Source organism: Mobula birostris, chromosome 4, assembly GCF_030028105.1.
Source record: "Mobula birostris isolate sMobBir1 chromosome 4, sMobBir1.hap1, whole genome shotgun sequence".
NCBI classification, from domain to species: domain Eukaryota; kingdom Metazoa; phylum Chordata; class Chondrichthyes; order Myliobatiformes; family Myliobatidae; genus Mobula; species Mobula birostris.
In genome coordinates this window covers 165,225,438-165,250,300 of record NC_092373.1, presented here as the reverse complement: position 1 = coordinate 165,250,300, position 24,863 = coordinate 165,225,438, and the positions used below count along the sequence as shown (strand labels likewise).

At 40.9% G+C, this 24,863-nt stretch overlaps 1 protein-coding gene across 3 annotated transcripts in view; it reads left to right on the top strand.

Moving 5' to 3' along the window:
* The window catches only part of gstcd (glutathione S-transferase, C-terminal domain containing), a 238,736-nt gene that overhangs the window by 191,610 nt on the left and 22,263 nt on the right, over positions 1-24,863 (top strand). For 2 of the 3 annotated variants that reach the window (XM_072256400.1, XM_072256402.1), the window contains 2 exons: positions 4,829-4,957; positions 24,344-24,477. In XM_072256400.1, coding sequence (XP_072112501.1) covers positions 4,829-4,957; positions 24,344-24,477 — 263 coding nt within the window. The remainder of the gene's footprint in view (positions 1-4,828; positions 4,958-24,343; positions 24,478-24,863) is intronic. The other variant, XM_072256401.1, reaches the window with a different exon arrangement.

The window sequence follows — 24,863 nt, the reverse complement described above, 5'->3', positions numbered from 1 at the left end:
AAAGGGAAAATTTCACTTACAGAGTTGTAATGGATTTAGAAACTTTCAATTGGTATGAACTCTGATCATGCAATATTTATGTATTCGGAAAGGAGATGGGGGATTTGGAGCCATGTATCCTGAGAACCTAGATTTTTGCCCTTTCAGGCATTTTGAAAGCGCCTGTGATTCAGCATTTGAAGCTAAAAATAATTTGATCTGGAATCGCTTTATTTATGTAATTCTGTAGTAGTTACAAATGTCAACTTCCTTGATCTTGCACCATCAAAAAGTGAATGTAGTTCAGTAGGCAAACTTTAACATATGCCAGCTGTTTATCTTTTGTGAATTACATCTGTGTTACTCTCTGCAAATGTATAATTGTGGTCTGTTTCTTAGCAATGTGGCAATAAACACTGCATGTTTCCACAGTCATTATCTCACTCTAAATTTCCCAGACTCCCACTGTAATTGACCGAGATTAGGTTCTTCCACTTTCTTATGTAGTTCACATGTAGGCTATTCTATTACTGTATCCTTGCATTACCATTGTTTTATAGACCATGGGATATTGTTTAGAAAATATAGTTTTCTTTTTATATATAGCAATCCTCCACACAATTTAAAATATAAACAGAAAATGCTGGAAACACTCAGCAGGTTAGGTAGTCTCTGTGGAAACAGAGACTAAATTAAAATTTAAGGTTAAAGACCCTTCCACTGACAAAGGGTCCCTGACCTGAAATGGTAACAGCTTCTTCCTCCACTGATTCTGCCTGACTAGCTGAGTACTTCTAGCATTTAAGTTTTTTAAAAACGTCTTATTTCCAACATTTGTATTTCCTTGATTTTTGTTTTCCACAATGTTTGTACAGTTACTTAATTATTGTGAAGAAGTAAATAGGGTTATATTTCTGTGCTGCAAAAAAATTCTTGGTGACTTAAGCAAACTTGAGATGGTCTTGCTGACGCATACATTCCATTCCATTCTGTTGCAACTCATCCACTTCTTTTGCCATTCCTTCCCCTTCCTCATAGAAATCACAGTAAGGTCTTTACTTTTCTGGCTTGAATTCAAAACATTATTGTTGCTATAACGATCAACTAAAGGTCTAGCTTCAGACATGCAAGGAATTTCATTGTACCTTGGTGGATATGACATTGATCTGATCTGATCTCTGGGATGATTGCAGCAACCAATGTACCCTCTCCTTCTCTTTAAGCAATAGGAATATATATAGCTTTTCTCATTCCAGGTCTCCAGCTTCCCAAATGGTCTTTCAAGCACAGGTAATAGTGTATTTCTTTTTTTTTTTTTCCAAAAATACTTTATTCAGAAATATTACAAAATAAAAATAATTACATACAGGAAAAGAAAACCATTCGTTGACTGTGTGTCCTTATTCAATACAGTTATTAACAATAAAAATTTTGCGTTGACTCTGTTCATTTACAAATGAAAGATGTTTACAGTAAATCATGCGTTTACTCTCAACCCTTGGTCAAGAGTTAAGACTTAATAACAATCAAAATTTTCAACAATAAAGGCAGGCAATGGCTCTAATACTTTCCCAAATTAACAATTCCACCCACTCCTTGGCCACCATGTTGATTATCTGTCCACACAGCTGATGAGGGTAGGTCTCCTCCCCACCCAACCTCTCCCCCTCCTACGGGTGATGAACGTTAAACTGTGGTCCTTCCCCACCGGGCCTTCGCGGTGGCTGCACCAAGTTTGAGTGCATCCCTCAGAACGTACTCCTGCAGACGAGAGTGTGCCAGTCGGCAGCACTCAGTCACGGACATCTCCGTCAGCTGGCAGACCATCAAGTTTCGGGCCGACCAAAGAGCGTCTTTCACCAAATTGATGATCTGCCAGCAGCACCGGATGTTGGTCTCCGTGTGCGTCCCTGGGAACAGCCCATAGATCACGGAGTCCTCGGTAACGCAGCTGCTGGGCATGAATCTTAGTACTGTCCCTTCCATTCTCTTCCACACCTTCTTTGCGAACCCACAGTGTGCAAAGAGGTGAGCCACCGACTCCACTCCATTACAGTCCTCCCGTGGGCAGTGGGGTGTAGAGGAACTGTTCTGGGCGTACAGGAGGGATCTGACTGGGAGGGCCCCCCTCACCGCCAGCCAGGCGAGGTCTTTGTGCCTGTTGGTGAGATCTGGCGATGAGGCATTTTGCCAGTTGAACTGGACGGTCTGCTCAGGGAACCACGCCACTGTGTCCATCACGTCCTTCTCCTGCAGTGCCTGCAGGACACTACGTGCCGACCACTGCCTGATGGCCCTGTGGTCAAATGCGTTGGTCTTGAAGAATTTTTCTACGAAGGACAGGTAAGGGGGCAACGACCAGCTGACGGGGGCGTTGCGTGGGAGTGGGGCCAGACCCATCCTTCGTAGCCAGGGCGACAGGTAGAACCTGGGCACATAGCAGTACTTTGTGCCCACGTATCTGGGATCCACGCACAACCTGATGCAGCCACACACGAAGCTGGCCATCAGGGTGAGGGCGACATTGGGGACGTTCTTGCCCCCATTGTCCAGGGACTTGTGCATGGCGGTCCGTCTCACCCGCTCTATCTTGGATCCCCAGACGAATCTGAAGACAGCCCGGGTGATTTTCGAGCTGTAGGAGCGGGGGACGGGCCAGACCTGCGCCAAGTACAGCAGCCCTGAGAGCACCTCACACCTGATGACCAGGTTCTTGCCCGTTATCGACAGGGAGCGCGCTCCCCACAGTCCCAGTTTCTGTTTCACCTTGGCAGTCCGCTCCCGCCAGTTCCTGTTGCACGCCTCGGCCCCTCCGAACCAGATCCCCAACACCTTCATGTGGTCAGACCTGATGGTGAAGGGGATGCTGGATCGGTCTGGCCAGTTGCCGAAGAGCATGGCTTCGCTCTTCGTGCGGTTGAGCCTGGCCCCTGTCGCTAGCTCGAACTGTTCGCAGATGCTGATCAGCCTGCGAACTGACCTCGGATCAGAGCAGAAGACGGTGACATCGTCCATGTACAGGGAGGTTTTCACTTGGGTCCCTCCACTGCCTGGCAGCGTCACCCCTCTTATGCCCTCATCCCTCCTGATGGCCTCGGCAAAGGGCTCTATACAGCAGACAAACAAGACAGGGGAGAGGGGGCAGCCCTGCCTGACTCCAGACCTGATGGGGAAGCTGTCTGTTTCCCACCCGTTGACCTGGACTGCACTACGGATGTCTGCGTAGAGCAGTCTGATCCAATTCCGGATTCCCTCCCCAAATCCCATTTTGGAGAGCACGTCCGCCATGTACATGTGCGATATCCTGTCGAAGGCTTTCTCCTGGTCCAAGCTGACCAGGCAGGTGTCCACTCCCCTGTCCTGCACGTAGGCGATGGTGTCCCTCAGCAGCGCGAGGCTGTCTGAGATCTTCCTGCTCGGTACAGCACACGTTTGGTCCGGGTGGATCACCTGTCCCAGAGCAGACCTGACCCTGTTGGCGATAGCCTTGGACAGGATCTTGTAGTCCACATTCAGGAGAGAGCTGGGTCTCCAATTCCTAATGTCCTCCCTTTCCCCCTTCTGCTTGTAGATGAGGGTGATGATGCCCTTCCTCATGGACTCAGACATACTGCCGGCCAGAAGCATAGCGTTGTACACTTCCAGCACGTCTGGGCCCATCCAGTTCCACAGAGCCGAGTACAACTCAGCCGGTAAGCCGTCGCTTCCGGGAGTCTTACCCGACCCAAAGGAACGGATGGAGCCTGTCAGCTCGTCCAGGGTCAGTGGCTGATCCAGACTCTCCCGCTTACCGTCGTCTAAGACCTGCGTGATAGACGACAGGAAGTTGCGGGAGGCTGTGGATTCTGTGGCCTTTTCGTCGTACAGACCGGCATAGAAGGACTTGCAGATCCTCAGTATGTCGGTCTGCGAGGTCGCGACTGAGCCGTCCTCTTCCTTAAGGTTGTGGATCATAGAGCTCCCCCTGTGCACCTTTTGGAAGAAGAAGCGTGAGCACGTCTCGTCCTGCTCCACGGTTCGGACCCTTGATCGGAAGATGATCTTGGAGGATTCGGCGGCGAGGTGCTGGGCTTGCCGGCCCTTCACCTCTCGCAGTTCCTCCCTGACATCCACCCCCTTCGACTGCAGAAGAAGAAGTTGCTGCAACTCTGTCTGGAGTTTACGCAGTTCCCTCTGCTCCTGCCTTGCTTTCTTTCATTCAGTTTAATGTAGTGGATTCATAATTCACAATGCAGTTTCCTCTACACTGGGGAGATTAAATGCAGACTGAACCACTTCTTGATGGAGGTTCACGGAATTCACAAGTATCTTTCTGAGTCAATAGTCATGAATTCACTTCAGTTTTCTCACAGGCTCACTGGTCTCGCCATTCTACGCTGTTGTAATGATGTTCTGATGAATGCTCAGCAATGAGTTCAACTATTTAGGTAAAGATACCCAAATTTGTATTTCTAAACTAATTGTTGTCTTCTTTCATCTTACAACAGAGAAGAAAGGCTATGAATTGCATTCCTGTTGTTTAGTGGGAAGGAGAGATTATTTTTGTTGTCATTGTCCTAGAATGTGAAGGTAGAGCTATGGGAAAGATGTATTACATGATAGTATCACACTTAAGCTGTAAGACGTGATAGCAATAATCCATTTATTTTCTCCTCTATTCTGCTCAAACACTGATCTTCCATTTTGTTTTCTCCATCACTTTATATTTTCTCTGCATCTTTTAAACATTGTTCTCCTCCTACCTTTTCTCAATTCCGATGTAAGTTCATATGCGTTTACAGATGCTTCCTGCAGAACTTTTCCAGCATTTTCTGGTTCTGATACTGATTAGATTTGATATATGTTCCAGGTGATTTTAGTGGAAAACAAAGAAGAATCATTAGTGCGCGCTAGAGACAGATGTGATGACCTTGGATTACAAAACATCTGGTTTCTGCAGACAAACCTAGATTACTTCACAGGACCTTTTCAAATTGGCGTAAGTGAACAACACAAGTCTATTATGGAGAACTTGTAATGTAACTTATTCTTGCCTCTTCCAAAAGTTCTTAATGTGGTGAAATACAATTTCATAAGTACTGGCAGTTATTCCTTTACTCCAGCTTGAGAAACCATTGGCCACATGACTTGCTGTCTATATCACAGGTTCATTAGCATCATCTGTGAACTTGATCCAATACTCCTCTGATGACCAGATGTGCAACTGCCAGCAGAGTCATTAGATCATGACTGAGCAGGTTCTCTGATTAATTAGTTTACAGTGAAAGAAGAAATTACGTATAATGCATGAATTATTTTAAAAACTGTGTCCAAAGAATCATTTCTCATTCCCAACAACATATTATAAGTATTGGATATTGAACCATTATAGACTGGTTTCATATTAAGAATTTCATCTAATATGTTCTTATCAGGCTTTTCTTAACTTTCCTATCAAATCTACTGTAAATTTATGGATAAGAATTTATGGAGAGAGGCAGAAGAAAGGAAATTAGAAAAAGTTCTATTTTAACTTCTTCAGTCCATAGGACTGGTTTCCGAAATGCATCAGGCTTGTTTAGATGTTCCTTTGAACCTTTTGAATAGAACTTTTTGGCTGCAATGAGCAAAGGTATGTTTGGAGAAAAAAGGATGCAGAATTTCATGAAAAGAACCCCTCTCCAACTGTTAAGCACGGGGTTGGATTGATCATGCTTTGGGCTTGTGTTGCAGCCAGTGGCATGGGGAACATTTACTGGCAGAGGGAAGAATGAATTCAATTAAATACCAGCAAATTCTGGAAGCAAACATCACACCGTCTGTAAAAAAGCCGAAGATGAGAAGAGGATGGCTTCTACAACAGGATAATGATCCTGAACACACCTCAAAATCCTCAATGGACTACCTCAAGAGGAACAAGCTGAAGGTTTTGCCATGGCCCTCACAGTCCCCTGACCTAATCATTTTCGAGAATCTGTGGATAGACCTCAAAAGAGCAGTGCATGCAAGAAGGCCCAAGGATCTCACAGAACTAGAAGCTTTTTACAAGGATGAATGGGCAAAAATCCCCCAAACAAGAATTGAAAGACTCTTGGCTGGGTACAAAAGGCGTTTACAAGCTGTGATACTTGCCAAAGGGGGTGTTACTAAGTACTGCCATGCAAGGTGCCCAAACTTTTGTTTTGGGCCCTTTTCCTTCTTTGTTATTTTGAAACTGTAAAAGATGGAAATAAAAGTTTTCTTGATTAAAATATTAAAGAAATGTGTCTTCTTTAACTTTATGCCTTTTGGAAATCAGTTCATCTTTTACTCGCTTAGCTATTCACAGTAACAGAAATTTTTACCGGGGTGCCCAAACTTTTGCATGCCACTGCATGTATGTGTGTGTGTATATAAAAATATACGAGGGGTGATTGATAAGTTTGTGGCCTAAGGTAGAAGGAGTCAATTTTAGAAAACCTAGCACATTTATTTTTCAACATAGTCCCCTCCTACATGTACATGCTTAGTCCAGCAGTCGTGGAGCACACGGATCCCTTCTTTGTAGAAGTGGTCCATAGAAGGGGTGATTGATAAGTTTGTGGCCTAACGTAGAAGGAGATGAGTTATACAGCTCTCATTACATGCACGTGCAGTTCAACTCTGAGTGAAAATGCAGAAAGTTTGAAGTTAATAACTTCAATTACCTGTGTGTGTGTGTGTGTGTATGTACATAATTAAATATGTAGTGCAAAAAGAGAGTAAAAATACTGAGGTGGTGTTCACAGATGCATTGTCAATTCAGAAATCTGATGGTGGAGAGGAAGGAACTGTTCCTGAAACATTGAGTTTGTGCCCTCAGGCCTTTGTACCTCCTCCTTGATGGGAGAAATGAGAAGAGGGCATGATAGCTTCAGAACAGGATGTCTCTTTAGAAAAGATTTGCGGAGGAATTTCTTTAGCCGGAGGGTGATGAATCTGTGGAATTCAGTGCCACAGACGGCCGTGGAGGCCAAGTCATTGGGTATATTGAAAGCAGAGGTTGATAGGTTTTGGATTTGTCAGGGTGTCAAAGGATATGGGGAGAGGCAAGAAAAAGGAGTTCAGAGGAAAAATAATGGGGTTGAGATGGAGTGGTGGTGCAGATTCGATGGGCTGAATGGCCTACTTCTCCTATGCCTTATGATCTAAATGTCCTGGGTGATGAGGATTCTTAATGACGGATGCTGCCTTTTTGAGGCAGCTCTTTTTGAAGGTGTCCTTGATGACGGGTAGGCTGGTGCCCATGAAGGAGATGCTGAGTTTACAACTTCCTGCAGCTTTTTCCGATCCTGTGCAGCAGCCTCTTCATAGCAGATGGTGATGCAACCTGTCAGAATGTTCTACACAGACATCCGTAGAAATTTGCGAGTATCTTTGACAACATTCCAATTCTTCTGAAACTCAAAATCAAATACAGGTGTTCCCCGCTTTTCGAACGTTCGCTTTACGAAACCTCACTGTTACGAAAGACCTACATTAGTACCCTGTTTTCGCTAACAGAAGGTGTTTTCACTGTTACGAAAAAATCAGCGCGCGATAAAAGGCAGCGCGCGTCCTGAGCAGCCGCTCTCCCCTGGATTCGGAACTGCATTCCAGCCAGCATTACTTAAACACGTGTCTGTGAGCAGCTGTTTGCAAGATGAGTTCTAAGGTGTCAGAAAAGCCTGAAAGAGCTCGTAAAGGTGTTAAACTTAGCGTAAAACTAGACATAATTAAGCATTTTGATCGTGGTGAACGAAGTAAGGACTAAGTGAGTTTGGCTTGTGGAAGCTGACGAAGATGATGTTGAAGAGGTTTTGGCATCCCATGACCAAGAACTGATAGATGAAGAGCTGATGCAATTGGAAGAGGAAAGGATAACAATCGAAACCGAATGAGTAATGATAAAGTACGACTTTAATTTTGAAAGGGTACGTTGGTTTAGGGGATATTTGCAGGATGGTTTGAGTGCTTACAAAGAACTGTATGATAGAAAAATGTGCGAGGCTCAGCAGTCAAGCAAGCCTTCCACATCAGCCACGGCAGACGACAAACCTCGACCTTCAACATCGAGGCGGGCAGTCATAGGAGAAGATAAGCTGCCTGCTCTAATGGAAACAGACGATGAGATGACACTCCAGTGTCCCACCACCCCAGCACCAGGCCGCAGACAGATACCGATTCGCGGAGAATGCAGCAGTAGCCGGGAGACACACAGCACATCTTTAAGAAAAAAGCCGAAATAAACATTCTAATTAATTAGGTGCTGCCCGACACGTAATTGTCGGCCCAGATCAGAGGCGACGCAATCGGCACTGATCTGGGCCGACAATTACGTGCTGGGTGGCACCTAATTAATTAGCATGTTTATTTCGGCTTTTTTCTTAAAGATGTGCTGTGTGCCTCCCGGCTACCGCTGCATGCTTCACAGATCGGTATCGGTTTGCTGCCCGGAGGGTGGGGGCCACTGCACCACCCAAACTCCAACGACTCAGTCTAACACACCATCATCAGTGTGCTCTGTGCTGTCTTCCCGTAAGTGATACTACACTGTACATATATTATTTCTACTTTATATCGGCTGTGTATTTTTACGTGTTATTTGGTATGATTTGGCAGCTTCATAGCTTAAAGGTTACTGGAGAGCGCTTGCGCCGTGTTTTTGCCGACGGCGCTTGCATGAGATTTTCGCTATGGAGAACAGCTCAGGCAATGATTGTGGAAAAGTATTTCTACTTTTTATCGACTGTGTGTTTATCATATCATTCCTGCTTTTACTATATGTTACTGTTATTTTAGGTTTTATGTGTTATTTGGCATGATTTGGTAGGTTATTTTTGGGTCTGCGAATGCTCACCAGATTTTCCCATATAAATAAATGGTAGTTGCTTCTTCGCTTTATGACATTCCAGCTTACGAACTGTTTCATAGGAACACTCTACCTTCGGATGGCGTGGGAAACCTGTATAGGCATTGTCATGCCTTCTTTGTAATTGCATCAATATGTTGGGCCCAGGTTAGATCTTCAGAGATGTTGGCACCTAGAAACCTGAAATACTCACCCTTTCCACTTCTGATCGTTCAATGGGTACAGGTGCGTGTTCTCTCGACTTCCTCTTCCCGAACTCCACAATCAATTTTTTGGTTATACTGACATTGAGTGCAAAGTTATTGCTGTGACACCACTCAACCAGTTGATTTGTCTCGCTCCTGTATGCCTCCTCATAACCCTCTTAAATTTTGCCAACAATAGTTGTGTCATTAGTAGATTAATAGATGGCATTTAAGTTGTACCCAGCCACACTGTTATGGGAATAGAGAGAGAAGAGCAGGGGGCTAAGCACACATCCTTGACAGCCGCACAGACTGTTGTCTCCCGGAGAGGGAGTCAAGGATCCAGTTGCAGAGGGAGGTACAGAGTCCAGGTTTTGGAGCTTGTTGATTAGAACTGAGGGTATGATTGTGTTGAATACTGAGCTTTAATCAATAAACTGCAACCTGACATAGGCATTACTATTGTCCAGATGACCCAAGGCCAAATGGAAAGCCAGTGAGATTGTATCTGCTACAGACTTGTTGTGGCAATAGGTAAATTGCAACAGGTCCAGGTGCTTGCTTAGGTAGGAGTTGATTCTAGCCATGACCAACCTCTCAAAGCACTTTATCACAATAGATGTGTCACTGGGCGATAGTCATTGAAACAGCTCACCCTGCTCTTCTTGGGCACTGGTATGATTGTCGCACTTTTGAAGCAGGTGGGAATGTCCAACTGCAGCAGTGAGAAATTGAAGACATCCTTGAACAGTCCCACAAGTTGGTTGGCACAGGTTTTCAGAGACCAACCAGGTTCACCATCAGGGCCTGATGCATTGTCAGGGTTAACCCTCTTGACAGATATTCCATCATCAGCCTCTGAGAGAGAGATCAGTGGATCATCAAATGCTGCAGGAATTCACACGGGTGCAGTTTTATTCTCCCTTTCAAAGCATGTATAAAGGACTTTGAGCTCACCTGGAAGTGAAATATCACATCCATTCATGGTTAGGTTTCGCTTTAGAGGAAGTAAAGGACTGCAAACCCTGCCAGAGCTGATGTCAGGGTAAAGTGTACCAAATGCCAGTACATGTCGATCAGTCATACTGATAGGCTGCTTACATCAACATTAGCATAGGAGCACTAGGAGTTTTTTTCCCATTTACATGTGTGGTGTTGAAGTGCAATGGTAATACAATTTGCTGCAACTCTGTGGGCTTTTTGTGAGATGGCACTTGGAATATCATAAGTTTTAGTCTCTATACCCACAGAAAAATATATTTACTCTGGAGGCAGTGTAGTATAGATTTGTTTGATTTATTCCTGTTTGAGGGAATAGTCCCTGAGGAGGAATTGTGTAGAATAAACCTATGCACTGGAATTTAGAGAAATTAAGTAGTATTATTTTAATTGAAATTTATAACTTTTTTAACGAGATAGAAAATGAAGGAATGCATCCTCTGAACAGGGAACAAGGGTGCATGTGGTAATCAGGATGAGAGTACTCTACAATAAGTAGGCTATGTCTCTTTAGAGTTCTTATCCCAGAGGGCTGTGAATCAGAATTATGTTTAATATCACTGACAAATGTTGTGAAATTTGTTGTTTTGCAAAAATATGAAATACATAAAAATATTATAAATTACAAAAAGATATATAAAAAATTAAACTAAGTAAGTAGTACAAAAGAGAGCAAGAATAGTGAGGTGGTGTTCATGGGTTGATTCATTGTCTATTCAGAAATGTGTTGGCCGAGGGGAAGGACTGTTCCCAAACCTTTGAGTATACGTCCTCTCTGATGGTAGTAATAAGAAGAGAGCATGTCCTGGGTGAAGGAGGTCCTTAATTATGGAAGATACCATTTTTAGGTATCACATTCTGAAGATGTCCTCAATGCTGGGGAGGCTAGTGCCCATGCATTTGTATTCCACTACAGCCTTTTCTGATCCTGTGCAGTGGCCGCACCACACCAGACTGTGATACAAACAGTTAGATGCTCTCCGCAGTACACCTGTACAAATTTGCTAGAGTCTTTGGTGACATACCAAATCTCCTCAAACTTCTAAGAAATATAGCCACTTATGTGCCTTCTTCTTAATTGCATTAATATGTTGGGCCCAGGGTAGATCTTCAGAGATGTTGACACACAGGAAGCTGAAACTTCTCACCCTTCCTACTGCTGACCTTTCAATGAGGACTGGTGTGTGTTCCCTCGACTTCCCCTCCCTGAAGTCCACAATCAATTCCTTGGTCTTACTGATGTTGAGTGCAAGGTTATTATTGCAATACCACTCAACCAGCTGATATATCTTACTCCTGTACATCTCCTCATCATTATCTGTGGATGTGGATGCCTGGAAACAAAGTAAATTGAGACTGATAGATTTTCATACCACCAAGAGAATCATGAGAAAAATGGGATTCTGACTGGAATGTGGACAAGGCATATAATCAGCCATGATTTTATTAAAAGGTTTTAGATACTCGAAGAACTGAATTACCCTAACCCTACTTCTGTTTCTTATGTTCCTCCAATGTCTAATTTTGCTGCCACTCTGATTTATAACTGACACACATTCCAGTTCATGATGCATATACATTCAGTGGCCTCTTGATTAAATTCGTTTTGTAGGAGCCATATGTTAAGCGTTAAGAGATGCTCTTCTGCACACACTGTTGTAACTTGTGATTATTTGAGTTATTGTTGCCTTCCCGTTAGCTTGAACCAATCTGGCCATTCTCCTGTGGCCTCTCTTATTCACAAGGAATTTTTGCCCACAGAGCGGGACCATCCTCTGTAACCTCTAGAGACCTGTGTGAGAAAGCCCTAAGAGATCAGTAGTTTCTGAGATACTCAAACCACCCTGACTGGCACTAACAATCATTCCACGGTCATTTAGTATCACATTTCTTCCCCGTTCTGGTATTTGGTCTGAATAACAGCTGAATCTCTTGACTATGTCTGCATGCTTTTCAGCACTGAGTTACTGCCACATGATTGGCTGATTAGATATTTGTATTAGCAAGCCGATGTACAGTTGTACCTAACGAATTAAACACTAAGTGTACGTTCCTCAATTTTTTTCTTCTTTGTATAAGACAATCTATTCTACCATTGAAAAACTTTTGCCACCTTCCCTTTACTACTTAGTTGTTAATTTTGCCAGCATCAACACTGGGTGGGTGCTAGAAATGTCTGACAATTCAAATCAACCAATCTTGACCATTTTGGAGTTACCTTCAGTTTCCCTGTCGGTGTCCCAGAATCACATGTGACAATAATACACGAAAGCAGCTTAAGCAAAAGCCAACCCACACTCAGACAATTTCAGGACAAATTATGTTTACTACAACATACATATGGGAAACTCCACATTTAAAAGAGCCCATAGGCAACTTTTATTTAATACTTTGTAAACATATGCAGCTTTTCTGTTGGAACACTCAGTTACAGTACATTTACTACATTCTTTTGGCTTATTTGTTGCATGGCATGCTGAACAAAACCAGAGCTTTCAGGTGTCGACCTTCACCAGAGTTTAGGAAGCAAGTGTCAGATGCAATCCACAGAGTACCACAATTATTGGTGTTTCATGCTGAAGTTAACAAAATAGATCAGTCCTGAGGTGACTAAGTATAATATTTCATATTACATGTGGAAGTAAGAGAAATACGAAATGCCACGAAAAGTGGTAGGCACAGGAGGCACATTACCAGTCTTCTGCACCATTCACTGGTACTAGCTCTGCTATACTAACCTCCTCTTTGAACAGTGCTTTTGCTGGCATAGTCTCATACAGGGCACGATTGCAGGCCCATACCATCTGCTCTGAAATGATCTACAGTCAATTCTCACCTCATATTATTCCTTTGTCAATTTTATTTCCATATTTCCATGCTATTATAGAGGTTGATGAATAATATAGCAATAATTATTCCTACTTCCATCATGCAAATGACTGTTACGTCAGTTATCCAGCCATCACTTTCATTTCTCTCCTCACAGGCTGCTCATTCTCTCAGCATTACTGCAGCTCCCAAACTAAGGGGTTCATTTCATGGCTTTTGAGTCAGTCAGGTTCCCGCTCCGCCATAAGATCCTGATCCTATATGAACTACAGCTCACCTGCGCGCTCACTGACTATTCCTTAAGTTAAGTCTGTCATTAAACTGACAATGGTGCAGAGTGCTGTGAGCTGCCTTCTTGTTCTAGGTCAATGACAGAGCTGGCAGATTGTTTTCACAAGTCAACCATGATGGAAAAGAGATCACCATTGCAATGCTGGCTCTAAAACATGCTGTCAAACATAGCTTACAGTACAAAGTACCAAAAGTGCAGGGGATCTTCTTGTGCATTTAATAGAGCTTCATCATTCTGATATGATCTTGGGATTTATCTACAAACGTACTATTGCACCTTCCTGTACTGTTCCCTAACACTAAATTATATCAATTATGCAAACTTGAAATCACATAATCATAAAACAAAATATTTTGAAAGAATCATAGCAGATTCTTTAAACTAGTATTGATACTGAGAGTTGCAAATATGGTTATAGAAATATCAGATGAAGTTTAATCTGGCCAAATGTGAGGTGTTTGGAGATCTGACGGAATGGCAAGACGCTTTACCGTATTGATGTACAGCAGAATCTTGGGATTCAAGTGCATAGCTCCCTGGAAGTAGATGCGCAGGTTGAAAGGGTGGTAAAGAAAATATACAGAATGCTTGTCTTTATTAGTTAAGGCACTGTGTTTAAGAGTTGCAAAGTTAGATTGCAGCTTTATAAAATTCTAGTTAGACTGTATTTTAAGTATTATTTTCTTGTTGTCTCATTATAGGAAGGATGTGGAGGCTATAGAAAGGGTTCAGAAGTCGATTGCTAAGTTGCTGCCTGGATTAGAGGGCACATACTATAAGAAGAGGGTGAACAAGCTTGGGTTGCTTCTCTAGAGCAGTGGAGGCTGGGAGGAGATCTGACTGAGATTATAGGGTTATGAGAGGCATAGATAAAGGAGACAGCTAGTTTTTTTTTCCCATAGTCCAAATGTCTAACACAAAAGTACTTTCATTTATTGCGGGGGGGGGGGGTAAGTTCAAAGCATATATGCAGGGCACGTTTTTTTGTTACAGTGTAGTTGGTGCCTGAAATGTGATGGTGGTAGAGGCACATATGATTGAGGCATTCAGGGGACTTCTTAATAGGTACATGAGTGTGCAGGAAATGGAGAGATATGAACATTGTGTATGCAGAAGGGATTAATTTAGTTAGGAAATTGATTACTAGTTTAACTAGTTCAGTACTGCAGCATGGGCCAAAGGACTTGTTCTTGTGCGGCATGAAGCCATAGAGTCACCACCCTGTCTACTTTTAGCGAACCATGAATGTGTAATCCAAGGTCCCTCTGTTCTACAACACTCATTCTTCTCTACCAAAATTACCGCATGACCTCATTTCTTTCTTGAGTATACTTCGGCATCCCTTATACTCATTGAGAGATTCACCTGACTGCAGATGCCTTTACCTAATTGACGCTTCCTCTTTTTGATGAGGGTTATTGAGGTCGGGGCCTCAATAACCCTCATCATCCAGGTTCTCTACTCCTACTGCCTAGCCTTTCACTCTAACAGGAATATATAGACCTTGAGCTCTCACTATCTCACCTTTAAAAGCTTCTCATGTGGCTGTGACACAAACAGCTTACTCCAATCGAGCTCTTGTCTCATACTGTTCCATATGCCTTTACTGTATTATATTCTATGAGAATTTGCAGTGGCCACTAAGGCTGTGGAAATCACAATTAACTACATATACCAATTCTAATAGAAAAGACCTGACACTCACTGCAGTGAATAAATCTATCTCAATCATATGTATTTACTTAACATCTACCACTACTCCACAAAGAGGTAAAACTCTCATAAAAACGTGGCTTGCTTCCTCCCTTATCAGTTTAACAAAACATAATATGATTAAAGTTTGCAAATAAACTCTGCACAACTGAATACTGAGATTACATGACCAACAATAGTCTCAGCTCCTAATTATTCTCATTCGCCTGTCAAAAAATACAGTTATTTACATCAGATTCTTAATTAGACAGACAGTACATATCCAGAGGTTGTGTATTGGACAACACCAAATGCTGGCTTATTGTCACTCTTTGATATGACATAATCTTTGTTGTTTTGTGGAAGGAGTACAGTACAAAGATATAAAATCATTATAAAATACAAAATAAATGAATAGTTCAAAAAAAAAGTACCAAGTAGTGTTCATAGACTGTTCAGAAATGTGATGGTGGAGGGGAAGCAGCTGTTTCTGAATTGTTGATTGTGGATCTTTAGGCCACTGTATGTCCTTCCTAACAATATTAATGAGAAGATGGTATATCTTGGATCTTTAATGACGGATGCCAACTTCTTGAGGCACTGCCTCTTGAAGTTGTCCTCGATGGAAGGGAGAGTTGTGCAAGTGATGGAGCTGGCTGAGTCTACAACCAACCGCAGCATCTTCTGATTCTGTGCATTGCAACCTCCATACCAGGTGGTAATAAAACCAGTCAGAATTGTCTCTGCTGTATGTCTATAAACATTTGCAAGAGCCTTTGGTGGCATACCAAATCTCTTCAAGCCCTCCTAATGATGTGGAGCTGTGGGTGTGCTTTCTTCATGGATGCATCAATATGTTGGGTCCAGGACAGATCCTCTGAGATGTTGACACCAGGAACTTAATGCTGCTCATCCTTTCCACTGTTGACCCCTCAGTGAGGATTGGTATGTGTTCTTCTGACTTCCCCTTCCTGAAGGCCACAATCTTAGTCTTGCTGACATCATCTCTAGTTTTTTTAAGGTTTCTCAAGAAATTTTTTTTGTAGCATAGGAATTTAACTTTCACTTCATCATAATTTATACAACCTTACTAATTCCACGGAAAATGAAAATTAAGGAACTACAAATTTTGGAAATCTGAGATAAAGAAACATGCAATGTTGGGAACATTCGGCAAATCAGGTAGCATCTGTTTAAAAGGAAACAGAGTTAATGCTTCAAGTCAGGAATCTATCTAATGAAGTGTTGCCAACCTTAAACATTAACCCTATTTCATTTTCCTCAGAATTCTGGAATTTTCATTTACAAATATTTTCTTTAGCCAGGTAGTCTTAAGGTATTTATCGTATGAAATATTAAAACAAAAACACAGTTTTTCTTCTTTTTCAATATTTTTATTAATTTGATTTCTATATATATAAGAATACAGTGTTCAAGAGAATACATATTATAAAACAAAAAACAAAATATAATAATAACAGATATAGTATATTAAATCACATTAACGAACTCCTTACTCTATATTCATATGGATTAGATTAGAAACATAGAAACATAGAAAATAGGTGCAGAAGTAGGCCATTCGGCCCTTCGAGCCTGCATCGCCATTCAGTATGATCATGGCTGATCGTCCAATTCAGAACCCTGTACCAACCTTCCCTCCATACCCGCTGATCCCTTTAGCCACAAGGGCCATATCTAACTCCCTCTTAAATATAGCCAATGAACTGGCCTCAACTGTTTCCTGTGGCAGAGAATTCCACAGATTCACCACTCCCTGTGTGAAGAAGTTTTTCCTAATCACGGTCCTAAAAGGCTTCCCCTTTATCCTCAAACTGTGACCCCTCGTTCTGGACTTCCCCAACATTGGGAACAATCTTCCTGCATCTAGCCTGTCCAATCCCTTTAGAATTTTATACGTTTCAATCAGATCCCCCCTCAATCTTCTAAATTCCAATGAGTCTTAGCCTAGTTCATCCAGTTTTTCATCATATGAAAGCCCTGCCATTCCAGGATTCAATCTGGTGAACCTTCTTTGTACTCCCTCTTTGGCAAGGATGTCTTTCTTCAGATTAGGGGACCAAAACTGCACACAATACTCCAGGTGTGGTCTCACCAAGGCCTTGTACAACTGCAGTAGTACCTCCCTGCTCCTGTACTCGAATCCTCTCACTATAAATGCCAGCATACCATTCGCCTTTTTCACCGCCTGCTGTACCTGCATGCCCACTTTTAATGACTGGTGTATAATGACACCCAGGTCTCGTTGCACCTCCCCTTTTCCTAATCGGCCACCATTCGGATACTAATCTGTTTTCCTGTTTTTGCCACCAAAGTGGATAACCTCACATTTATCCACATTAAATTGCATCTGCCATGAATTTGCCCACTCACCTAACCTATCCAAGTCACCCTGCATCCTCTTAGCATCCTCCTCACAGCTAACACTGCCACCCAGCTTCATGTCATCCGCAAACTTGGAGATGCTGCATTTAATTCCCTCATCTAAGTCATTAATATATATTGTAAACAACTGGCGTCCCAGCACTGAGCCTTGCAGTACCCCACTAGTCACTGCCTGCCATTCTGAAAAGGTCCCGTTTATTCCCGCTCTCTGCTTCCTGTCTGCCAACCAATTCTCTATCCACATCAATACCTTACCCCTATTACCGTGTGCTTTAAGTTTGCACACTAATCTCCTGTGTGGGACCTTGTCAAAAGCCTTTTGAAAATCCAAATATACCACATCCACTGGTTCTCCCCTATCCACTCTACTGGTTACATCCTTAAAAAACTATATGAGATTCGTCAGACATGATTTTTCTTTCACAAATCCATGCTGACTTTGTCCGATGATTTCACCGCTTTTCAAATGTGCTGTTATCACATCTTTGATAACTGACTCTAGCAGTTTCCCCACCACCGATGTTAGGCTAACCGGTCTATAATTCCCCGGTTTCCCTCTCCCTCCTTTTTTAAAAAGTGGGGTTACACTTTAGTTCGTATATTAGAATATAAACAATTTTATTAAGAAAAGAAAAAGATCTACACCCACTATCAAAGCCGAAGCTGTTTGGGGGATAAAAAAGAAAAAAGATATTTATCAGATAATAAAATATACTATTAACTACCTTCTGTACTTTAACAAGAAATCAAAGATTATGAAAATAATTTAAAAACGGCCCCACAAATTTTGAAAATCTTCGTTAGATTCAGAAATTGAACAACGAATCTTTTCTAATTTTAGGCATGCCATAACATCCCGTAACTGCTGAGCATGATTAGGCGGAACAGCATCCTTCCATTTAAACAAAAGTGCCCTTCTAGCCATAAGAGAGATGAAAGCCAGAATGTGCAGATCAGATGTCTTCAAAATGATATCTTTGCTTCCAACAATACCAAATAGGGCAGTCAAAGGATTAGGCTTAAAATTTACTTTAAAGAGTACAGAAAAAGTTTGAAATACTTCCTTCCAATATTTTCTAAGACTTGGGCAAGTCCAAAACATATGAATAAGTGAAGCTTCTCCATTGTTATATCTATCAGAATAGGGAGATATATCTCTATAAAAATGAGATAATTTATCCTTGGTCATATAAGCCCTATGAACCACTTTAAATTGTAGGAGGGAATGATGAGCACATAGTGATGAAGTATTATCCAAATTAAAAATCTCATTGGCATTTTTTTTTTCAGGAGATTTCAGAGGGATGGAGATATACTTGGATGAGGGCTCATCCTATGATTATCTTTAGGTCATAAATGGTACAACATTGTGGGATGAAGCTCCTGTAATGTGCTGTAGATTTCTATGTTCTGTGTTCTATTCAATATAGTAAATGAAAGTCAATTTTACTTGAACTTCACTTAAACCTTTTAAGAGTCATAATTTTTCTGCAGCATTGTTAGTGCTGTTAAAAATTAGACCATGGCAAAGCCTGTGAACTGAAGCGTAATATATACATATAACAAACCAAAAACCAGGCATTAATCAAACAGTTTTATGCATCATATATTTAAACAAACCATAGTATATATAATAGAAAAATTTACTTCTGCAAATACTGAGTGTCCATTAAAAAAGAATGCAGCCCCACCAGTACTGGGTGGTGTAACAAGTTAGCACAGGCTGTTCCTATTGAAACAGTAGCAAAAGTGATGGAAATGTATAATAGTGATGAATGAGTTTAAATTGTGTTATGTGCCATTTATCCTCTAGCATCTGTTTCATAAACACTTTCATGAAATCACGACATTAAGTAACACGAAGAAGTAGAATTGTCACCGATTGTGAGCATTGTGTCAAAAGTATATTTGTTTTTCACAACAGGAAAGAAATTAGAATGGTAATTTATTGCAGCTTAGCAAATGAAGGTCAGTTCAATAAAGAATTAAAACGCAAACAACAGGAATTTTGCAGATGCCGGAAATTCAAATTTATATATTGGCGAGACCCGACGCAGACTGGGAGACCGCTTTGCTGAACATCTACGCTCTGTCCGCCAGAGAAAGCAGGATCTCCCAGTGGCCACACATTTTAATTCCACATCCCATTCCCATTCTGACATGTCTATCCACGGCCTCCTCTACTGTAAAGATGAAGCCACACTCAGGTTGGTGGAACAACACCTTATATTCCGTCTGGGTAGCCTCCAACCTGATGGCATGAACATCGACTTCTCTAACCTCCGCTAAGGCCCCATCTCCCCCTCGGACCCCATCTGTTACTTATTTTTATGCACACATTCTTTCTCTCACTCTCCTTTTTCTCCCTCTGTCCCTCTGAATATACCTCTTGCCCATCCTCTGGGTTCCCCCCCCCCGCCTTGTCTTTCTTCCCGGACCTCCCATGATCCTCTCGTATCCCCTTTTGCCTATCACCTGTCCAGCTCTTGGGTCCATCCCTCCCCCTCCTGTCTTCTCCTATCATTTTGGATCTCCCCCTCCCCCTCCCCCTCCAACTTTCAAATCTCTTACTCACTCTTCCTTCAGTTAGTCCTGACGAAGGGTCTCGGCCTGAAACGTCGACTGCACCTCTTCCTACAGATGCTGCCTGGCCTGCTGCATTCACCAGCAACTTTGGTGTGTGTTGCTTCAATAAAGAATTAAATTTTTTTATATGCTCTTCATTACCTCAGGGCACCCTAAAGAAATTTGCAGCTAATAAAGTATTTTCTTGTAAAGTGTGACCATTGTAATAATGTATGGAAGCACAGCAGCCAATTTGTGAACTGTAAAATACCACAAACAGCAAGTTATTATGTTTTAATTGATAAATATTGGCCAGAATAGCAGGGAGAATTTATTAATCATCCAGTAGATCATTTTATGTTCCCTTATTTTACATTAATGCCCAAAGGCAAAATTCCTCCCATTCTATCAAGCAGCAATTTTAAGTTCAGCTTACCTTTGTCTGTCTTGTTACCTGTGCTACTTACAGATATAGTAATGATAATTGTTTGAATACTTAAACCACTCCTGATTTGTATCATACTTCCCAATGAGATATTGGGAAAACTTCACCACTCTACCTCGTACTCTGTTCAAAGTAAGTTTATTCTGAATGTCAATATGAGAGTTTTCGGAATGATTACCATCGGTTTAATTCAGGATAGTGAGAATGAGTAACCAATTACATTAACATGCTTCCTCTCACACACTTGCACAGGACTGCTGACAGCTGTTGACATGGGGAAATGGAACACCACTACCACACTGCACCATATTGAAGTTTAAAAATAGGCGCCACTTATTGAAGGCATCTGTTGATTTGAATCTGATGGTGAATAAGTATAGATCATATTGTCCTTAAAAATGATAGTTAATATTAGATCATCCTTAAGAGTACAGATTCACATCTGAATAGACCAGAAAAGGTAGAATTCTGCTTATGAAATTACTTGGTATTTTTGTAAATGTTAGAAAACTTATGTGAATTGAGACAGAGCCTAGAAAGCTATCATTGAGCACACCTGCCTTTCAATTTGACAGGAATGCCAAAGCTTTTACCAGAAAGGAAAACAACTGTGCTGGATCAGATTAGTTGTGAAGTACTGGGGATATTTGGCTTCATTCCATGACAGTGCACAGCCTGTCCCTCTGTACAGTTTTCTCTGCATTAATCTCTACCCAGAGTGGCACTGTGTTTTCAGGCCAACCTGAAAGCAGGCTTTGACTTGTAGGGAGAAGGGAAAATTTGCTTAAGAGCAATAGCTTCATTGTACCTATGAAGCAAATTCATACATGTTGAGGCAGGAATCATTTGAAGCTATCTATATTGGCCAGAAGAGAAAATGAAATTGAGTCTATTATCTTCTTAGAAGTGGTCAGGAATGTATTAAATAGCTAAAGTGAAGTAATGTGCAATCTAGTTAAATGAACTTGAGACTTTTAAAAATCACTAGTCTCCTATATCTAAGTAGTCAAATGATGTAAAGAATGCATAAATGAAAACAAAGTTAGGGCTTTACTTATATCCCATGAATGACAGACCAGTATATTGCCTCTTCAGAGAGGTTGAATCTGGGGGAAATTGATCGAGAATGTGCGTAGAATAAAATGGGATTAGAGTAGGATTATAGTAAATGGTTAGTTGTTAGTTCCCATTGGTTGGGTGGCCTGAAAGACCTGTTTCTGTGACTCCATATATCTTTTAATGAGTGATATTTTCCTGTTTGGAGAAATGAGGTTGCATGAATTAAACTAATAAAGATACACACAATCTCTTTTTATATCTCTATTATTTCCTTCCACTTCATGAACTGATGAAGTAATTCCACATTAAATTCAGTGTATTTCCGATCAAAGTATTTTGTCTGTCATTAAGCCTCTGCTTTCAAAAAGTGGAAGCAGTTAAAGGAAAACCACAAATGATTTCCTTTGATGAGTTGTAAGGTTTACGAAACTGTCAATAAATTCATACATTTTCTTGCAATGTGTCTGTGTGATGCACTAAGTTTGAGGAAGGTTGCAGTTGAAAGAATAATTTCTAAGCAGGCAAAAATTCCCTCAGCTGTTCCCCAAGTTCCCCAGGTTAACTATGTAAGACTTAGCTGTGAATTTATATTTATATTAACAAGATATAATCTGTAAAGGTACATTAAATGTTACAATGCAAACAGCATAGTCCCCTTTCAATCAGAATAGGTGTGCACAATTTATGCATCATTATGCTGAAAGCAGTATTCATTTAAGACCTGTATCAATTTGTTTATTAACTCTTTATATCCATGCAAGTTGAGGAGGTATGCAATGTTAGCAAAAACTGTGCTTCCACCATTATTTTTTATTCATGGCATGTGGTCAATGCTGATTGGCCCAACATTTATTGCCAATTTCTCAGTATCTTGAACAGAATGGCTTTCTGCACTGTTTCAAATATAGTTACAAATCAGTCTTGTTGCCACGAGTTGGGGGACTCATGCAGACCAGATTATGTATAGAGGAGAGATTTCCTTTTGTAAATAACAGTTGTGGATTTGTAAGAGATTTGAGTAATTACATGGACATCACATCAGATACTAGCATTATTTCATCTAATTTAATTGTCTGATTTTAAATTCCTCAGGTCTGGTCCAATATAACTTTTGACATATGATCACCTCACCAAATCAAATAATCTTTTTTTCAATCGTTCCAATGTATTTATTACAATTAATAGTAGTTCAAGAAGTTAATAAACAACATGTGTTTGAGATGTGATGATTTTACACCTGAATTATTCATAACATCCTTCTAAAAATCTATCTTCAAACCTTTTAGACTGTAGGGTAATCCTAGAGTCAGTAAGCAAAAGCTGAAGGGTAGCCAAGTTAACATGGATTCATCTCGGCATCAATACAGGAAGAAGGTAAAGTTTGGAGAAATGACAAGAAAAAAATTCAGATGCTCTTTCTAATACTTCTCTGTTTACCTACTTAAAGGAGTAGCAGAATCTGTCAAACAGAGAGGCCAGGCATAAGAAACATTAAAGAAAATGAACACGGAAAAATAAAAAGGTAGTGATTCATTGAATTATGACCTTAAAGTGGAGCTGAGGTAGTCCCACATGTCAGTTTCATGCATCAACCTTCCTACTGCATGCCCTTGGTTGGATTAATGAAGTGGAGATTCTCAGAGCCTTCAAGTGTGAATGAAAACATAACATCTATTGTAGTACATACCAGATGAAAGTAATTTGACCAAGCAATTTTAGAGTAGATTATCAAAAAAGTTGGTAAGGGAGGTTTGTTATAAGAAACATCTTCATGTAGGAAGAATGGGGGATGTTGGAGATAGGTATTTTACACATAGAGTGGTAAGTGAATGACACTCATTGCTGGGGTGGTGGTAGAGGCAGGTACATTAGGGACACTTAAGAGACTCTTAAATGGGCACATGGGTGAAAAAAAAGGAAAGACTACGTAGGAGGGAAAGGTTAGTTTGATCTTGGAGCAGGTTAAAAAGTTGACAGAACATCGTAGGCCAAAGGGCCTGTACCGTGCTGTACTGTTCTACGCTCTAAAGGCAAAGTGAACACTACTTTGTTATTTTTTGCACTGTATTGCTCCCACAAACTAACAAATTTCAGGACATATAATTCAGTGATGATAAACCTGATTCTGACTTGGAAGGTAAAAGCAAGGCAGCATGCGCTGGAGCAATTAAATTCAGAGCTACAAACCTAAGGTTTTTGTTTCATTGCAGTAGTTTTTGGAATTATGCTTCAGCAACGAGACAGGATTTGGTAAGTGTCCACGATCTGTCTGCTTTATTGAGATGGGACATGATGCAATCACTCCAAATTTCTTCTTAGTACCTGGTTACCGAGTTGCATGTGCAATGATTCAATGCAGAAAAGAACAGGAAATTGATGTTTTCGAATTTTAATGCAATCAGTGATTAACTTAAAATAGAGCAATAAAACATATCTTTAATTAAATCAAGAAATGTTACCTTCACTCCATAAAGTTTGAGGCACTTGGATAAGTGAACTTCATTGTGTAGCCAATCCTATTGATCAGAAGTGACTCCAGTCTCGGTGCCTGATCTGTCGAGAAAGCAGATTTCAGCCAGGTTAGCAGCAGAATGATAGAGAGAAATAGATAACCAGATATTCTGCTGTTAGTCGTCATGTGGAAGATATATGAATGAAAAATATAATTTTTCACATTTAAACCAGCTGTTGTATGGGCTGTCCATGTTTTTTTACGTATACTTGACAAATGGGATTTAGACGAGCCACTGAATTGCTGCCAACATGTACAGATGTGGAACATATAATCCTGAATAGTGAAGGAGAAAGAAATGACTAACATGCATGATTTTTAAATCAGATTGTAATTTCATCATGGACTTTCAAATACCAAGATTTGCAAAGGTAAGAAAATTCAGCCTCTTGATTTTTTTAGTTAATGCAGGAATTCGGTTTAAGGACTCAACTTTTCAAGCAGATCCATTTTAACACTGTGGTAACTGATACTTTGTGAAGTCTTCGTACCTATGTGAATGTTCTTCTTCACTCCCATTTTTCCTTTACAGGTGGCACTTCATGCATGTGGGGTGGCGACAGACATGGTCATTGATCATTGTATCATGGCAAATGCGGCATTTGTAATCTGTCCATGTTGTTATGGCTTCATACAGAACACAGTCAAGTACACGTTCCCAAGAAGGTAGGGTCTTATCTGAGACTGAATGGATATTACAGCCTTGTGATTTAGTTCATGTCTTCCTTGAGGCTTGTTTTTAAGTATTTATAAAACTTTAGGGCATCTTATTTTAAAGAAAATCATTCATTCTTATTGGACTTTTATCATACATATAGCAGATAATTTTAAACTATTGACTTGAATTGAATTGACTTTATTTCTTACATCCTTCACATATATGAGGAGTTAAAATCTTTACATTACATCTCCATCTAAATGTGCAATGTGCAATCATAGTAATTTATAATAATTTATAATAAATAGAACAGTCAGTGTAATATAGAGTACACTCAAATCAGCGTGAGTTCAGCAGTCTGATGGCCTGGTGGAAGAAGCAGTCCTGGAGCCTG